General features: G+C 45.3%; 1 protein-coding gene across 1 annotated transcript in view; it reads left to right on the plus strand.

Moving 5' to 3' along the window:
- The window catches only part of KSR2 (kinase suppressor of ras 2), a 399,224-nt gene that overhangs the window by 219,788 nt on the left and 160,618 nt on the right, over window positions 1-18,818 (plus strand). The window contains exon 5 of the mRNA XM_055323016.1: window positions 14,690-14,874. Within this exon, the coding sequence (XP_055178991.1) occupies window positions 14,690-14,874 (185 nt within the window). The remainder of the gene's footprint in view (window positions 1-14,689; window positions 14,875-18,818) is intronic.

The raw sequence follows: 18,818 nt of genomic DNA on the forward strand, positions 1-18,818 counted from the left end.
GTAGGCATTTTTTTGGTAAAAATTCACACACCCAGTCCAATGTGAAAGTTCCCCGGCCCCCCTCTTCCCACTGTTTTTCCCAGTAGAAACCCTTCCAGTTCTTTTTTTGTGGCCTTTGTCAAACAAAAAAGGAGGCAGAACTGAAATAAAACAAAAGCACTTATTTGGAGTCTTAGAATTGCAATTCAGGGAGCCACGGTTCAGGTAGCAACCGAATTTGTATCCCACTAGGGAGCACAAGTCAAGGGCTTTTAAAGGCAGAAAAAAACACTTGTGTTCGTTGTTTACCAAGAATTTTGATTGGTGTTGGTGGCAGAAGACTAATTTTGGCTGAACATAATTGGTTGCTAAGGCTTTCACTAAGCAAAGTCTCTTACTGTAGCAGGTTGCAAGTGCTCCAGCTGAGTCCTCGGACTATTTGCCATTTGGGCTGGTTCAGAAGTTCATGGTTCTACTTGGTGAGCATGCCACCTCCTAAATGGACTCCTGGGTTCTTTTTAAAACCCCTTGATGTTAATGGCCCAATTTTATGTCACCTTCAATACATCATATGACTATATAGGAAATACATTAAAACAATTTTGCAAATGTATTTATCACGTTTATGTATATTTATTTGTATTTGTACAAATGAGATCATACTATATGTGTTGCTTTCTTCAAAAGTCAACGTGTCTTGAAGTTTGATATATCTGCTTGTGGAGAGCAGAGTTGGTAAACTATGGCCTTTGAGCCAAATCTGGCCTGTCCCTTGTTTCTGCAAATAAAGTTTTATTGGGACATAGCCATGCCCATGTGTTGATGTATTGCCTAGGATGGCTTTGTGTTTCAATGGCAAAACTGAGTAGTTGTGATGGAGACTTTATGGACGAGACAAAGTCCACAATATGAACTATCTGGCTCTTTACAGAAGTTTGCTGACCCCAGCCATAGAGCCTCCTCATTCTTCTTAATGACTGCATAGTAATCTGAACTATAGATTCATCATGTTTTATTAAATCCGTCTCATGTTAAGATGTCTCTGGTCTTGCTCTCTCTACATACTCCAGTGAGGATCTGCTATGTGGGGCTGTCTCTGGGGAGCCTGGGATGATCATAACTACTATGGGCTTTTCTGATGCAGAGCGGGGTGGAGCTTGGGTTTCCAATGTACAGGACAGGGTTTATGTCCCTGTGAGTGTCCCAGAGAATGTCCTTTGCTGCTACATTACCTCTTTTCTTCTGGCATGACCTCAACTCTCAGCCTTGTCATCTGGTCTGTGGAGAGCCCGAGGAGATGCTAGCGATGGGAATGGTATTTTATTCCAGAGCATCAGCCTTTGCCAGACCCACTGGTAACAATGAAGGCAGGTGTCATTGATGTAGACTTCCCAAGTGAGCAATGGTTCTCAGGAGTGGGGAGGGGTTCCTACAGAGCTTGTTAAAATGCAGAGATCAGGGCCCTACCTAACATGAAAAGACTTGAGAAACTCTGGAGTCAAGGATACTTACCTGACTTAGAGAAAAATTGAGCTGTAGACTTTTTTTTAAAGAGAAATTCAGCTTTAGTGGTTTCAAGAATGCATTAGGGGTCTTTGGCTGCAAACAACAGAAGCCATCTCTGGTTGGTGTAATTAAAGGATGAACTTATATGGAAGATTCTAGTTCTAGGGTAACTCTTAGGATAGACAGGAAAGCCCAGAAAGGAACAGGATCCAGAGCATTCCGGGAGGGCTCTCAGTAGTGGGAAGGACTTGATAGGTTTTGGGGGGAGCCACCAGTAGGTTAACTGAGATTCAAAGATTTTTTCCCATCATTGTCATGCCAGTCATGATTCATGTTTTCCAGAGAGATTCTGACTGGTCTGACTTGGCATCTGGTGACATGGGGAGGGTGGCATCTGTTCTCCTGGTCAGTACCCCCAATGAGATTGTGCTCAAAGGAAAGAGAATTCTCTCAAATTGGGATTGGGGCTGAATGCTAGATGGTCACAAACAACCCACTGCAAAGAAGCATTACAGGTCATAGGCTAAATACATGACAAGCCTTTGTGGTCAGAGTAAGTCCTCGCCATGGAACATCAAGTTGCAATTCCCCAAAGGCCCATCCATCCTCTATATTATTTCATCTCCAAATAAACAAATTTTATATCCTAACAAGTCACTGTTGGATGCAAAAGTTGAAAGCAGGTCAGAGGCCTTGGTTTGAAAAGAAAAAAACCCAGTGTTTTCAGGCAATAATTCTTCAAACTTATCTGGAAAAAGAGGTTCAGACTTACTTCTTGGAGTCACCGTAGGATAGTCAAAAATGATTTATTGGAAATCCCACACTGCTGGGATCACACCGGCTGAGATTTTGCTGTGTTCTCCATTTAGCTCATGCTGACTCATTTGCCCCCCTCTGAAGCAAGGGGCAGATGGAGGGTCTGGAGAGGTTATCCCACTGTATAAATAAGAAGACTAGAAGCCTCATAGCTGCCCAAGGTCACGCTGTTAGTCTGGAGGAAAGGGAGCCTTACCGCAGAATCATCACAGGGAGGATGGATGAGCTTTTAAGGATGGCCTGCTCTCGGCCTTGTTTTACAAGTAAGGATGCCGAGATCACACTGGGTTGAGCGGCCGGCCTGGGGCACCAGCCAGCCCCCAGTATTGTGAATCCTTCCCATCAACAGCTGGTAGCTGCTACTGTCTGTCTCACAGGCTGTGATGGAAGTTTTTCAGTGTGGATTTCATAGAACCACCAGGTTGACAGATTTGCCTCTTAAGGCATGTCCACAAAGATTCTCTCTCAGTTAATTCTCCTTAGGGTAAAGGAAGCTTCTTTGAAGTATTCCATAGGTGGCAAAATACTCTGTTTCCCTGAATAAATATTTTGAGCCAACCCCAGCTCACGAGAGAAGACCCTTTGCTGGCTTAACTTTTGATCTGACATTTGTCAATTTCTGCCTTTGCTGAGGATGCTGACCCTGGATGATTTTATCTGGAGGTGCCCGGGGTGTTGAGAATCTGAATGGCAGCGTGCTTCCTTGCCACAGTGTGCCAAGGAAATCCAGGCCCTAAGGAGGCTGGAATATGTCTTAGGACTGTGAGCATTGGGGTCAGACAGGACCAAGTTCAAGTCCTGGCTCTCTGCTTTTTAAAATATCTATTTTTTTAAAGAATTTTATTTATTTATTCATGAGAGACACACAGAGAGAGGCAGACATAGGCAGAGGGAGATGCAGGCTCCCTGTGGGGAGCCTGATGCAGAACCGGATCCCAGGACCCTGGGATCACAGCCTGAGCCAAAGGCAGACACTCAACCACTGAGCCACCCAGGTGCACCTGGCTCTCTGCTTTTTTATAGGCTGTGTGACTTTGGGTAAGCTGCTTAGCCTTTCTGTTTCTTCACTCACAGATGATTTTGCCATCTTAAAAAATAAAATGAGCTAATACTTATGAAAATGCTTAACACATGGCCAGGCACATAGTAAGGGCTCAATGAATGGCAGCTGTCACAATTAGAGCCAAGACACTTTGAGCAGAAAGGGACAGAGACCACTCAACAAATCCCTGCTTTAGATGGGAGAGGAAACCAGCCTCAAAGCCCACAGTGACTTGCTAATAATGACAGAGCCAGGTCAGGAACTCAGCCTCCTGCTTTCTCTACCCAGTCATCTTATCAACCCAACACATGGCCTCCCTCGGGGTTACCCAGTAGGGTGGGTGTCATGGGCGGAGGGCAACCGTGTTGCTGATTCACCCTTCCTGGCCCCTCTCCTCTCAGTCTCCTTTAGAGGTTCTGATTTTAGGGGAGGTTTATGAGTCAAATGACTCCCTGCCCATGGGAAGGCCAAGAAAAGCGGGAAGAAGCCAGTTCTGGTCATCACTTATTGGGCTGATGGAGGCTGCCCATGTCCCACTGGCCCCAGGGAGACAGCAAGAGCAGACCTCTATGCCAATTTATCTTGGAAATTGTCTTTTCTTCAGGCAAGGGGAGGGGGAAGGAAGCCTAAAAGAAAACATCCAGCCACATGCCTGTGAAATCTCTGCCCAAAATCAGTCATCCTTTTTAATAATGAGGGCTGTCAGAGCCCTGGTTCAGTCGGAAATGATGGCCTGTGTAAATATTTGGTCTGTAACTGATTTATGGGTTGGGGAACAAAAAAATAAGATTAGTCGCTAATCACAGGGATGCAGGAAAATCAGCGGGCCTGGAAGGCAGAAGTGAGGTTGGCTGTCTGGGTGAACTCACATAGGGTCGGGGGAGGCTGGGCTGGGCTGGGCTGTACAGTGGTATTCACTTGGGAGGGGGGCCATGGGCTTCCGGATTATTCCAGAATAATCCAGAATGGGCAGAGGCAGCGTTATCCATGTGCAGGTCAAGAACTGGGCGAGACCAGCTTTGTGGCAAGATGCCCGGTTTGCAAGAGCAAGATTGGCTCTTCGCAGCGAACCCTGAAATCAACAATCTACACAGCCCCAAGCGTGCACAGGCACCCCTAATAAAATGGGAATATATGCAATCAGCTCTTTCAGTGGAATGGATGGCGCCATTAAGAACAGGCTTTGAAGTCAGTTAAATATGTATTCACACCCCAGGCCTTTATTGAGTTGTGACCTGTGTACATTAACTGTTGAGAACCCCAGTTACCGTAACTGCAAAATAGGGGTTGTAATTGTTCTATCTCAAATGAGATAGCTGTCCCAAGCTCATCAATTACTCCTGGCATCTCAGCCAGGCAGATCTTTTTTTTTTTTTTTTTCACCCAGGCAGATCATAATGCCGACACCAGCAGCCCTGTGAGTTCTGGAATTCACAATCCCAGGTGGGCTAATATAGGTGCTTACCTCTCCTGCAGATTAAGAGTATATTATCTTAATATACTCTTAATATACCCCCCCCCGCCCCGCCCCACCACAGCCACCAGATGCACATGCCTCCTATTAGAAGTAAATGTATAGGGTGGGGTGCTGGCCTGGCCCCTCCCCATACAGCTTAGAGGCAAAGTGGATGCATTGGAGGACCACCTTCTCCTCCTCAACCCACCTGAACCAGGAGCCCGTCAGCAATCGTGTGCTGGTGCAGTAGAAGCACACAGACTTCCATGTGTTCATTTAGTTCATTGAACTCTCACTATGCCCCAGGTCCTGTGCTGGAGGCTGTGCTGAGAACAGGTCACATATGATCCCTACATGAGTGGGAGGAGCCCGCACTCATCAGATCATCAGAATTGCAGGGATGTACTCTAGAAGGGGGCCAGAGCTTGAAGAAATGAATAGGTGCTATGAGAAGGCCAAGTCTATGGGGAGGATGAGGAAAGACCCAGGTGGCAGGAGCTGCAGCTCTTGGGGTGAGCCAGGTGATGGGGATGCAGCATGGTTTAGGTGGGTTGCTTCACTTTTCCTACTTTTAGGTAAGTCCAGACCCTACTAGAACAGGGGCAGGCAGGCTACAGCCCAAGGAACAAATTCAGCCACTGTCTAGTTCTGTAGATAGTTTTATTAGAACTTACCACATACATTCATGCACATGTTGTCCCAGGCTGATCTTGTGCCACACCACAGAGCTGGGTAGCTGAGACAGAGGACATATGGCTTGCAGACGCCTTTTACAGAAAAAAAATTCACCGACCTTTGCGCTAGCCCACTTTTCCTGTCCTCTCTCTTTCCTTCTTCCTCTCTCATTCACCCTGGGAGGATCTGAAGTGGTCTTAGCAGACAAGAGAGGAATATATATATATATATATATATATATATTTTTTTTTTTTTTTGGTTTAGATATATATGTAAAACAATTTGCTTCTCCTGATCAAGTCTTACTAGAAAGTCTGTTTGATATTGAGAGCTAATATGTTACTGAGCAAAATTTAATCTTAAAAAAGATAACTGTGTATCTATTCTTAGGATATTTTGCATGTTTTTCAAGTATATATATTTGTATATAACATATATTTAACCACACACTATAATACATATATAAATGTATATACATAAATATATAATATGCTATATTGTATATTATACTATTATATAATATATAAATAAATTTGTACACATAAATATATAGTATATTATATATTATGCTTGAATATGTTATATATAAATTTACATATATAATACTATACTGTAATATACTATATTATATGCACTATATGCTATATGCTATAAATATGTAAGTTTATATATAATACATATATATATATAAAATGAAACGTATGTATATGTTCAATTCCTAGGAATCTATAAACAACCACATTTGTATATCTGTCAACTAAATCTGAGATACCAGTTACCAAGTGACAGAAGCCATTTGGGAAACAAAATCCATCTCAAATTTGATCTTCAATTTAAAACTTATTGAAAAAAATAATGAAACATCATTGAAATATTAAATAAAGATTGACCACATTATTTCATATCTGTACCTTTGTTTTCTAGAAGTAGAGTTTTTTTGTTTGTTTTGTTTTAATAAAATAAAGAAAAATTCAAGCCAAAAATACTTCTGTCATTTTACAATTATGTGTTATTATTATCATCAAAGAATACTCCTGGTACTAAGTTCCAATGGTTACTAAGTTCAAAGCCTAAAAAAAGTACTTACTCCCTAGATCCCAAGCCCCCTCACCAGCCTGCCAATTGCCTCTGTGTATCCTTCCAGAAAATGTTTCTATACATGGGACCGTATCCAGCTAAGACTGGGCTCCTACGTAACGCAATGATTTAGGATGTCAGATGACTCTTCCTCTGACCCCACTACACTGTTGGCCAACAAGTCCTAGAAGAGCTGTGTTTCAGATGCTTCCTTTCCCTTCCCTTCTGATGCCTAGAACTTGGTCCACACCACTGCCATCACCTTTTGTCTGGGTGACTGCCACAGCCTCCTCTACAGAATCCCATTCTTGGCTGCATCATGGTCAACTCTACACATTGGCAGAGTGGTCTTTCGAGAACAGAATTAGGTTTTGTCACCTTCCTTCTTAAAACCTGCGGCAGGTACCCATGGCTCTCAAAACCCCACCTTCCTCCAGGGGCAAGCATCCACCCAGCAAGCACCATTTGATCGCACTAATCCAGTCTCATCTTCCCTGATCCTGCCTTCCCTCTCTCCTCCTCCCTCGCTCACTATGAGTTGACTTGCCCTGGTCTTGGACTCCCTAGCATTGACTTTGCCTCACTGCCTGGTCCCCTCTCCTTCCAGATCTTTGCAAATCTGACTTCTTTTGACAACCAGTTCTCAGCCTAAATACCATTTGTCCACGAAGGCCTTACTACCCACTCATTACTGCATTACCTGATTTTAATTCTCCATGAAGCTCCTATTATTACTCAGTATTTTATTACTATTTTATGCGTTTTTCTGTTTCTGTTCTGTTCAGTTTTCTATTTCTGTTCCAGGATACCAGCCCAGGCAGGGCATGGCTCTCATCTACCTCCTACACTACTAGAGTCCAAGCACCTTAGTGTTCTGGTGATATTTATTGGATTAATTTTTGGAATTCCATTTTTATTTTGTTGCATTTTTCTTGTCCTAGGGAGACACAGGGGAGGGGTGGTTTGAGCAAACATTCCTTGCCAAGCCTTTTCTCTGGATAACTTTGAAAATCCTGTTGTAATTTTTCTTCTTCCAGGAAGGCTTCACGGCCGCCTGGCCTGGTCATCACCTCATCCCAGTGATGGGAATCCTTCTTCCCCAGTCGATGTGGTCTGTGGACTTTTGTGTATTTCCCCTGAGGCAAGAGGTCCAGGGTGAAGGGGAATTCTTTGGTCCTCTTCATGGATACTTGTCCATTTTCCTTTGATTTTGAGCCTGACTTTTACATCATCTTTGCCCATAAAGAACTTCAGTCTATCTAGAGGAAACAAAGTATCTAAACAAGGGACCAGTGCACGAAAGACTATCACCTAGCAGGTGCTAGACACTCTCTCAGGTACTCAAAGCACATTATTTCATTGGATCTTCATAGAATCTTGTGAAGTAGAGGAATTATTATGCATTTTTACAGGACATTGAGGTTCAGAGAGGTTAAATGACTTCATGAAGGTCACCCAGCTAGTAAGAAGGAGAGATCTAGTTCCTGTGTTACTATTATATATTTTCCTAATTGTAGTAAAATACCTATAGCATAACATTGACCATTTTAACCATTTTAAAGTGTATGAGTTAGTGGCATTAAGTACATTCATAGCCTTGTGCAACTCACCACTATCCAGTTCTAGAACTTTCTCATCACCCTAGATGGGAACCGCAAGCCCATTAAACAGTCACTTCTTATTCCCCCTCTTGCCCCTAGACCTGAACAACCACTAATCTGTTTCCTGCCTCTGTGCTTTTGCCTATTTTGGATATATTTTACCTAAACGGAATCATCATGTGTGGTTTTGTGTGTGTGTGTGTTTTCCACTTAGCTAATATTTTTGAGGTTCATCCACATCATAGCATGAATCAGTACTTCATAATTCTGAATCATATTCTATTGTATGGATAGACCATAATTTGTTTATCCATTCATGTGTTGATGGGCATTTGGGTTGTTTTCACCTTTTGACTCTTGTGCATAATGCTGCTATCAACATCGTGTAAAGTTTTTGTTTGAACACCTGGTTTCAGTTCTTCTGGGTATATATCTAGGAGTGGAATTTATGGGTCTTATGCTGATTTTTCTACAATGGGCACACCACTTTACAATCCCACCAGCAATGGACAAGGTTCTGGTTTCTCCACATCCTTGTCAACACTTGTTCCTTTTTTGACTTCTTGATCATGGCCATCCTAGTGGGTGTGAAGTGGTATCTCACTGTGGTTTTGATTTGCATTTTCCTAATGACTAATGATGTGGAGCATCTTTTCATGTAGGCTTAGCCAGTTGTATATCTTCTTTGGAGAATGTCTATTCTAGTCCTTTGCCTATATATATAGTGTGTGTATATGTTTTAGTATTGTTTCCTTGAAGATTTTGTTTATTTATTTGAGAGAGAGAGAGAGAGAGAGAGAATGAGAGAGAGACAGCACAAGTGGGGAGGGGGAGGGCAAGAGAGAAACAGACTCTCCATGAGCAGGGAGCCCAATATGAGGCTCACTCCCAGGACCCTGGGATCATGACCTGAGCTGAAGGTAGACGCTTAACTAATTGAGCCACCCAGGCACCCCTATTTTAGTATTGTTTTAAGAAACTTTTTGTAAAGCATAACTTTCATTCAAAAGTAAAGTGCACAGTTTTTAGGTACAGTTTGATAAATTTGTATATATTGCGATACCCATGTACTCACCACCCACTCAAGACTGAAGATATGTCCAGCCCCCAGAAGGCTTCTTGAGTCTCATTCTGGTCAATAACCTACTCAAAGAAAATCACCCTTCTGCCCTTTCTAGCATAGATTATAATTTTGCCTGTTTTTGAACTTCATGTAAACAGAATCCTGATGGAGTCATACAGTACAAGCTCTTTTGTTGCTGATTTCTCTTACCCAACGCATTATCATTGAGATTAAGCCATGTTTATAGTCTAGCAGGAGTTTTCTCTTTTTTTGTTGCCATGCAGTAATCAATCATATGAGCACACTATGTTTTATTTATCCTATTATTGACAGACATTGAGACTATTCTCAGTGTTTGGCCATATGAGTAACGTTGCCAGGAACATTCTTGCATGAGTTGTTTCATGGACATGGGCACACTCATTTTGGCTGGGTACATACTGAGGGGTGAAATTTTGGGGTCAGAGGGTATGTTCACTTTAGTAGATATAATCAGATAGCTTTTCAAAATGGTTGTACTAGTGTATAATCTCACCAGGATTGGGGGGAGGGGTGGATTCTGGTCACTATCTTCTTGCCAAGGGTCTTGCCTGGAGGCCTCAGTTTGGGTAATTAGATCAGGTCAAATGCAAAGGATTTAAATGGCCCCATTTAAGAGGGAGTGAGCTGTCTCTCCTGTGTAAGGCCAGTGGGCATTTTTTCCTGTTTGGGAAAATGGTTGATGGATGAGTGCTTTGCTCCACTGAGCGATTGTGAGAATGTGTGCTGTGCCTGTCCTCCAGCCATGCTTGCGAGGAGCTTGTCTGCCCCCAGCTCTGCCATTTCCTCCCAATTGGCTGGGCCAGATGCTCCAGACACCGTTAATGAGATGCTGAAGTTTATGGCCGGGTGAAGGCATTTGAGTTCAAGGGGACACAACCCCACACACGAGGAAGCTGAGGGTAAAGAGGCCATGTGAGTCAGCAGCTCTGCTTGACTCAATGCCCAGCAAAGTTTTGGAATAGGAAGTGATACAGAGACTAATCATCAGTTTGGGAACCCCCTCAGTGATCTTTGCAACCGAAGTTCTCAAGGGCAGGTGACAAATGGGCTTTGATCAAGAGCCTTTGGAGTGCAGAGCTGTGTCTGCCAGACCTAGGCCAGGGGTGGCCAGGGGCTGGCAGAAGAAATCAGGTGTGTCTCTGCCCTCAAGGAGTCCATAGCTGGAATTAGCTGAGAAGATGTTGCCAAACCAGGTCTCTTGACTTGCAAGTCAAAACTGGGCTACATTCCTTTAAAACGTTCCCAAGACAGAAGATTCCAGGTTGTCTTTGCTTGAGCTGGGGCACATGGGCTTGGGTGGGAGTCTATACACCTAGCTTCTGTTCTTGGCTCTGTAACTGTGGGTTGCCTGCTTTGTGTTAGCTGCTGGGATACAGGCTCATCCCGTGTGTGTTGGTCACAAGCCACGGGGTGGGCGGGGGGGGGGGGATAGACATTCATACAGCAACCACATAAGTAAAAGCAGAATTCCAACTGGGATGCATTCTGTGAAGGAAAAGCAGATAGTGCTAGGAGCATATGTAATCTGGAGATCTGACTAGTTCTGAGGGTTGAGGACTGTGTCTCTAAATAAGTGATGCCTAAGGTAGTTCTTCACTAACAGGATGGGGAATGGTGTTCCTGGCAGAGGGAACAGCCTGTGCAAAGATCCCGAGGTAGCTAAGAATTTGGTATCAGAAAGATAGAGTCTGAGCATGACAAGGCAATGATAATACAAGAAGTCCTCCAGAGAGAGAGATCCTTGAGGGTCCCTTGAAGCTTTTATAAGAAGACCTTTGGAAGTTTTAAAGCAGGAGAGTGACATGATACAGCGTATACTTTTTAAAACTTCACTTTGGTGCCTGGGTGGAGAATGGATTATGAAGAATCAAAAGTGGGATGGGATGGGATTATTCAGCCATAAAAAGGAGTGAAGTTTTGCTACATTGTTACCACATGGATGAACCACAAAGACATTAGATTCAGCCAAAGAAGCCAGACGCAGAAGTTCACATATTGTCTAATTCCGTTTAAATGAAATATCCAGAATAGACAAATCCATAGAGATAGAAAACAGGTTGATAGTTGCCAGGGTCTGGAAGGAAGAACATGGAAAGGAATTGCTTAGTAGGTACAGGATTTTGTTTTGGGGTGATGAAATATTTTGGAACTGGATAGGGATAGTGTTTGCACAATATTGTGAATGTACTTAATGCCACTGAATTGTTCACTTTAAAGTGGTTAATATAATGTGAATTTTACCTCCTATAAATAAAAAGTAAAGAAAATCAAAAATAAAGAAAAAAATTTAAAAGCTGAATTGGGGGTCTGATCACACACAGCAGCAGCAGCCGCTGAAGTGAGGTGAGGGAGGAAGGTGGCTCGGACCAGAGCTTTAAGGCTGGAGATGGAGAGTAAGGAAACAATTGAAGAAGTAAGGATTCTCAGGATCCTTTTAGTTCAGATATATTCTGTGCAAATTAAGCTTCAGGAAGGTCAGAAGAACTTTGCTAGATTCCAACACTGGAATGAATAATCCTTTGCTCTACCTGGTAAAACAAGTGCATTTTCCCTAAGCACAGACTACGAAGCTGGGTGTCTTCCCTCCATAGATGTGCGGCCTCAGCTGAGCCCGGCTCTGGGGCTGCTGTCAGCACCGCCTGCTGTCAGGGAGCTCGGACTGGCCCGCAGACAGCAGCACTGTCCACCCTTGGCTCGTATGGCCCCAAAGGATGGAGCTGCCCTCACCGATGCTTTGTGCCACCTCGTTTTGCTGCTTTCCCCAGAACTGGCCCTGATTCCAGGGAAGACATTTATGTAATAGATTTCTAATATCCTGCGATCATGGGGAGATGTTCTTTTTAATTACACCTGCAGATCATACTGCAAAATATGCACCGAATCTTACACAGTCACAGTCATTGGACAGTCATTTTTGTTTGTTTTCTCCTCTGAGCGTGCTGGGTGATGAGGGCAGATGGTAAAGGTGAATCCCACATCTGTCCATGGAGACTTCCTTGGTGGGCAGGAAGTGATATGATTCCCTTCCATCTATCCTCATCAAATAGCCATTCATTCTCCACTTTCTCTTTCTCCTGCCCTCGTTTCCTCCTATTTGTCTTTCCCTCCTTCCATCCTCCTTTCCTTCATTACATCTACTTCTCCATCCATCCATCCATCCATCCATCATCCTGTCCTTCAGCTTTTTCATCCATCTACCCCTGCATCCATCCATCCATCTATTCACCCATCCATCCTTCTATCCATCCTTCTATCCATCTCTTTTCCATTCATCTATCTATCCTTTGTCCTTTTCCTCATCCATCCACTCATCTGTCCATTCATCCTTCTACCCTTCCTACCTTCATTTTTCCCTTTCTTCTTTCTTTCCTTCTTTCCATCTATTCACCCAGCCAGCCAGCCAGCCAGCTTTTTATCCATCCATCTGTCCAACTAACATTTATTTATATATTCCCCTTCTCTTCTCCATCTGCGGTCCTGAGTTAGTAAAGCAAATTGACTTTGTAGTAGTTACTGAACTACTGTTAAACTTATGCTGTGTTGGGCTTGGTTATCCTTATACAAGGGATCTGGCCTTGTCATTTGGTGGCCCAGTGCCTCAAGGCTCCTGTCAGTGTTTTGGAAATAATGATGATATCTATTGCCAGAGGGTATGACTGCATCCTATTCATCTGCCAGGGGTAGTGGTGGGTTGAGAGCTGCTGGATGTTTCAGATGAAAAACATGGCTCAGCTTTAACTTTTGGCTTTTTCCAGGTTAATTCCATACCAAAGAGACACCCAGTCTAACCTGGTCATAGTGTTATTAATAACAGGTAACCTGAACCCTCACTCTGTGCCGGGCTCTGTGCCAAGTACGTTATTTCATATCTCATCGAATTGTCACAACATCCATCTTATAGGTAGATACTATTATTTTCCTCATTGTCCAGGTGAGAAAACTGAGGCACGAAGAGATGAGATCACTTTCGTGAGGTCACAACCAGGACCCGAGAGCTGGTTTCCCTGACCGCAAAGTTTGCGAGTCCAACTTCAAAATTATACTACCTCGGTGTAGATGCCTCTTTGAATCTCCACCATTGGAGATTCTTGTGGAATGAAATAACACTCCCTTGTTTCTCTCTCTTCTCCACCCATGGGCAGGGAGAGCCAGCCACTGTGCCCTGCTATAACGGGAAGTACCTCCCTGGGCCTTGTTGCAGACCCCTAGGGATATAATAAGCAAGGCTGCCAGCCCAAGCTCGGTGAGGAAGCGACTCTGCAGGTGCACTTGGATTCCTTATAGCTGATGAGCAGCGGGCCTCCTGGAGAGGGTGACTTTTAGGCTGCCTGTGTGGGAGGCCTCCAGTCTTTCGTTAAGGCACCTTCCTGGGCTCTCCATCTAGGAGAACACATGCAAGGATGGTTCACTTTGGCCACAAGATGGCACCCAACTCCGAGCTAGACCTGAATGGGGCTTCAGTGGGGGGGGATGGGGGATGGGGGAGGGAGGTGGGAGGGTAGAATGGTTAGTTTGGGATGCTGTTCTAAATCACACTCTGTTAAACTGATCACCCAATCTCCTTGGGAAGGGAAGAAACATTTCCAAACCAGCTCCAGAGGTTCATTCCATTCAGCTGGTGCCAAGCCAGAGGCTGAAAGATCCAGGAAGGAAAACCACAGAGTTCCTGCCCTCAAGGAATTAGAATGCAGCATGATTAAATTCCAGTCATAATCCAGATTGATCATTTAATAGGCTTTTAATGACCACCTACTGTGTGCCAGGTTCTGTGCTAATGGTTGAGGACAGAGAAATGAACAATACGGGGAATCATTGCCCTTGAAGACCCACAGTTCACTTGGGAGACAAAAACTAAAAGAACAGGTTGGGGAAAATAAGAAAGTATAGCCACAGGGATACACACAGAATATCATAGAATTGAAGTCCGGGCAAGGAGGGAAGGGACTATCAGGGAAAGCTTCCTGGAGGAGAGGACACCAGAGTGGAGTCAGAGAAGACTGATGGAGATTAAGCATCCAGGGATGGGGAGGCTATTCTGGGCTGTGGGGACAGTGCCAGCAAAGGGTTGTAGGTGAGAAACAGCACAGAACCAAACTGAAGGGGAGATGGAGCAGCCCCAACAGACCAGGTCAGTTTGGGGAGTGGACATTGGTGCCATGGTTTTTTTTTTTTTTTTTTTTTTAAGATTTTCTTTATTTATTCATGAGAGACACAGAGAGAGAGGCAGAGACACAGGCAGAGGGAGAAACAGGCTCCCTATGGGGAACCTGATGTGGGACTCCATCCTGGGATCCCAGGATCATGCCCTGAGCTGAAGGCGGATGCTCAACCCCTGAGCCACCCAGGTGCCCCATTGGTGCCATGTTAGAGAGACTGGGTCTGCCTGTGTACACTTATGGATATGTTGTCCTCTCTTCTTCTGTCTCTTTCAGAGCCAAGAAGAAAAGCAAACCCTTGAACCTCAAGATTCACAGCAGCGTGGGCAGCTGTGAGAACATTCCTTCTCAGCAGCGCTCCCCACTCCTGTCCGAGCGCTCCCTCCGCTCCTTCTTTGTGGGACACGCACCTTTCCTGCCCTCCACCCCTCCCGTCCACACTGAGGCCAACTTCTCTGCAAGTAAGTCACCCACCCGCCCGCCTGGGGTTGTTGTACCTTCTTGTCTGCCAGGTGCACACTCCATGTTCTCTGCGGATAAACGCTCCTGAAACACTTTGAACGTGGCTCAATCACCTCCCACCTGCGCCGCTCACGCCCCTAGGGATGGTTTCGAAGGGAAGGGGCGTAATTAGTACTCAGGAGGCTGACTGGCTGTTGTCATTGGTCCTACGTTCCTACTCTTTTTGCCTGCAGGTGTGGAGGGATGACAGAGGGGAAGCAAGCATGCAGGGCATGAAAGGAAACATCAGCTTTTTCTCTCTGCTTCTCGGCTGCCGGGTCACAGGATTTTTCTCGGGCTGCTGTGGATAAGGCATCTATGATTAAATTTTGTAATTTTTTTTTTGCCCCACTCAGGTCAACACATATAACCTTTCATTTCAAAGATGTATTTGGGTTCAAACTGAGTTGAGCATGGCCTGAGGTGTTTTACATTCTGCTCCCGCGAATTTCTGCTGGAGACAAAGTGGTTATTACTCGGAACGGAAATGGAACTTTCTGGTGATCCAGGGCTGAGGTTTCAGAAGATGTTTAATCTTTTCTGCCCAGAGGCCCATTTTGCTGAACAGGCACAGATGTGGTCAGAGGGGAGCCCCTGAAAAAAAAAAAGCCCAACCCGTCCTCTAGCTCAGATATCGACTTTTATGGACTGGGAATTCAGGAGGAGGAGGAGGGGCTGCTAGAGCAGAAAGAGAGGAACCCTGGGTCCCCAGTACAGCCATGGGGTGATCATGCTGCTGCTCTGATAAATGAGAAGCGATGTTCACTGAGCACCTGTACATGCTCATAACCCCCACGCATGACCTCATTTGGTTCTTGCAACAAGCCATTGTGCGGACGAGTTATTCTCATTGTATAGATGAGGAAACAGAGGCTCGGGAACATTGAATAACTTGACAAAGTCACACAGCTGTTGAGTCATTGAGGTAAGCTTGGAAGCTGGCTCTTCCTAACTCCAGAATGGATAAGCTTTACCACCACATGTGATTTGATCCAAGATCCCTCAAATATTCAGCTGGGGGCCTTTCTCTAAATGTGGGATTCTCTTCTTTACCTATGCATAAGGGTCTCTGAACTTTTTTTTAGGGAAGCTATGGACCCTCCACCATGAATTTCATGAAATCTGTTATTCCTCTTCCTTGGAAAATTGTACACTGTACCTCCACCATGGTGTCCAGTATCAAGACTGTTGGGCTCAGATGCTCTGCTTTAGCCCCACTGGATGGTAGGCCTGGGCAGAATGGTGAACTGTTTACAGTCCACACATGTGCATTGTGCATCCACTGCAGGGACCAGGAGAACCAGAAGTGACCAATGTGGACATCAATTAGGAGAACTTCTAGCTAGAGTCTGGCTTGTGTCTGTGCCCGGGGGCACAGGTCCTGAATCAAGCAAACTAAAATAGACTCATGACACATATCAACACCAGAAGGCCAATTTATTAATTTGTCGAGAGAAATCACTGTCAGACCAGAAATACTCTGTGGGGGTGGGCCCGTGTGGCAGTCAGAGGGTGGCCTGGGAGCCCAGACAAGGAAAAGGGATGATGACGTATCAAATGTGTCATAGCAGCAGGGTGAGGCAGGATTTCATGGCCCCGGAGGGTGATGCCGGTTACCAGTGCCAAGCTCTGTTTCTTTTTGAGCTGTGTGCCTGACCTCGAGCAAGTGCAGAGCCTTTCTAAGCCTCAGTTTCTTCATCTGTAAAATGGGGCTAACCGTAGATGCATTCTATCGGTGGTTGTGAGGATTAGATCGGCTCCTGCCTGTCGAGTCAGCTGCATAGGGCCTGGTACACGGTAAGTGCTTAATACATGGTAGCTGTTGTTATGATGTTTATGAGGTCCTTTTCCCTGGCAGCATTTACCTCTGACTTTATGATTAATTAGGGGGCTGTGGGAAAATGTCTTTCAGTTCACCACCCCTAGCATACACACGTACTTCCCCATGGCCCTAAGGGTGCTTGGAATTTACCTTGGCATGACGCCGGGTGGCTGCCTCCAGCAGCCATCTGTCTCTGGGCATCACTGTCCTATGAGTGATATTACCATGGCCATCTCTGGGGGCTTAACCACAGCTCTGCACTTTAGCTCTGTCCAGAACAGAAACATCTTCAGCCTGCTTAAAAAACCACATGCTTATTCATTTAGACCCCTCCTCTCCTGCCAGAAAGTCTTGGGAAGATTCACCATGGCTCCCGCCTTTTCATGCCTGCCCTGGTCTCCATGTGAGAGGAGAGGCTGCTCCACTTGCCTGTGAGTAGGAGCAAAGTCCTTAATTAAAATCAGCCCTTAGCATTAAGAGGCTACAGAAGCACAGTTTACTGTTTGGACGGTCCCAGTCCTTGTATGAAGAGAGGTCGCCCTCTGATCTTCCGTAAAGGAGAAAAGTAACATTTGAATCTTAGCAGGAGAATGAGTGTGTATCCCAAATATTAGCTGGAATCCTGTGGGCCAGTCCCACTTCCACTGATCCTAACAAAGGATGGAAACAGAGGCAGCCCAATAGAATAGGCTCCAGGTTAGGCGATGAGAAGCTCTCTGTTAGAGTTTCCATGATGCTACCAATTGCTTGTGTGACCTCTGTCTCTTCCTCACCACAGTTCAAACTCACCACAAACTTTGAGACAAGCATTATAATTCCCATTCTATAGATAAGGTAACTGAGACTCAAAAGGACAAATGATCTTGCCCGCCTTGTGGGTTTTTTTTTTAATATTTTATTTATTTATGATAGTCACGGGGGGGTGTGGCAGAGACATAGGCAGAGGGAGAAGCAGGCTCCATGCACCGGGAGCCCGACGTGGGATTCGATCCCGGGTCTCCAGGATCAGGCCCTGGGCTAAAGGCAGGCGCCAAACCGCTGCGCCACCCAGGGATCCCCGCCTTGTGTGTGTTTTTTTTTAAATTTTTATGTATTTATGATAGTCACAGAGAGAGAGAGAGAGAGACACAGGCAGAGGGAGAAGCAGGCTCCATGCACCGGGAGCCCGACGTGGGATTCGATCCCGGGTCTCCAGGATCAGGCCCTGGGCTAAAGGCAGGCGCCAAACCGCTGCACCACCCAGGGATCCCCGCCTTGTGGGTTTTGAAGCCAGTTTCAACTCTAGCCTGTATCCTTGTTCTTTGGTGAAGCGAATTCCTTTCTCTGTCTGGGTCTCAGTTTCCCCCGTTGTATAATAAATGACTCCACAGGGGTCCAGTCCAAAGCTTAGAAACTCTGTGATTCCAAGGCTAACCCAGTGGGCTTTTCCTGGGTTACCAAATCTTTTGATCACTTAGAATGCTGGTCTGAGGACTCTGGGCTGGGACAGTTGGGAGGATGCGTGGGTCAGGCACTGGGTCACCCTTGTTTCCCCTTACTACGAGCTTCAGAAAAGACCTTTCTGCCTCTGGGTCCCAGTGCCAGCCTTCCTCCCTCTGACCCAGTGGAGGGAGCTGCTGAAGCTGTGTCCCTGGCAGGCTGAGTCTGTCTGTCCTTTTGTCACTGTCAGATCTGGCTGTGGCTGCACTGTGATCCACCATCTTGTTACCCCTACTGGAGACACCTGGGGACAGCATTAGAACATTAGACAGATCTGCCTGTAGAGTGGCAGAGACTCAGACCCTCAGGGTGCCCTGCTTCCTCCGATGGGTCATGAGAAGGACTTCCCCTCCTTGGGTTTACCCTATGTTCCTGGTCTGGGAGTGACGAGCAGGGTAGAGAAGGGAGTGTCAGAGCCCCAGCTTTCAGAGGAACCTTTCTCTGAGGCTAACTGTGGTCAAAACACAAGTTACTAAACCCTACCACTCAGTGAAAGATGGTGACTCAGGAGTGAACCTACCTCCCAAAGAAGTAGAGAACAATGGACTTATCTTCCCATCCTCGAGGCATTTCTTCTGTGTTTTGTTTGGGCATGTCATGTGG

Source organism: Nyctereutes procyonoides, unplaced genomic scaffold (genome assembly GCF_905146905.1).
Source record: "Nyctereutes procyonoides isolate TBG_1078 unplaced genomic scaffold, NYPRO_anot_genome, whole genome shotgun sequence".
Lineage (NCBI taxonomy): Eukaryota > Metazoa > Chordata > Mammalia > Carnivora > Canidae > Nyctereutes > Nyctereutes procyonoides.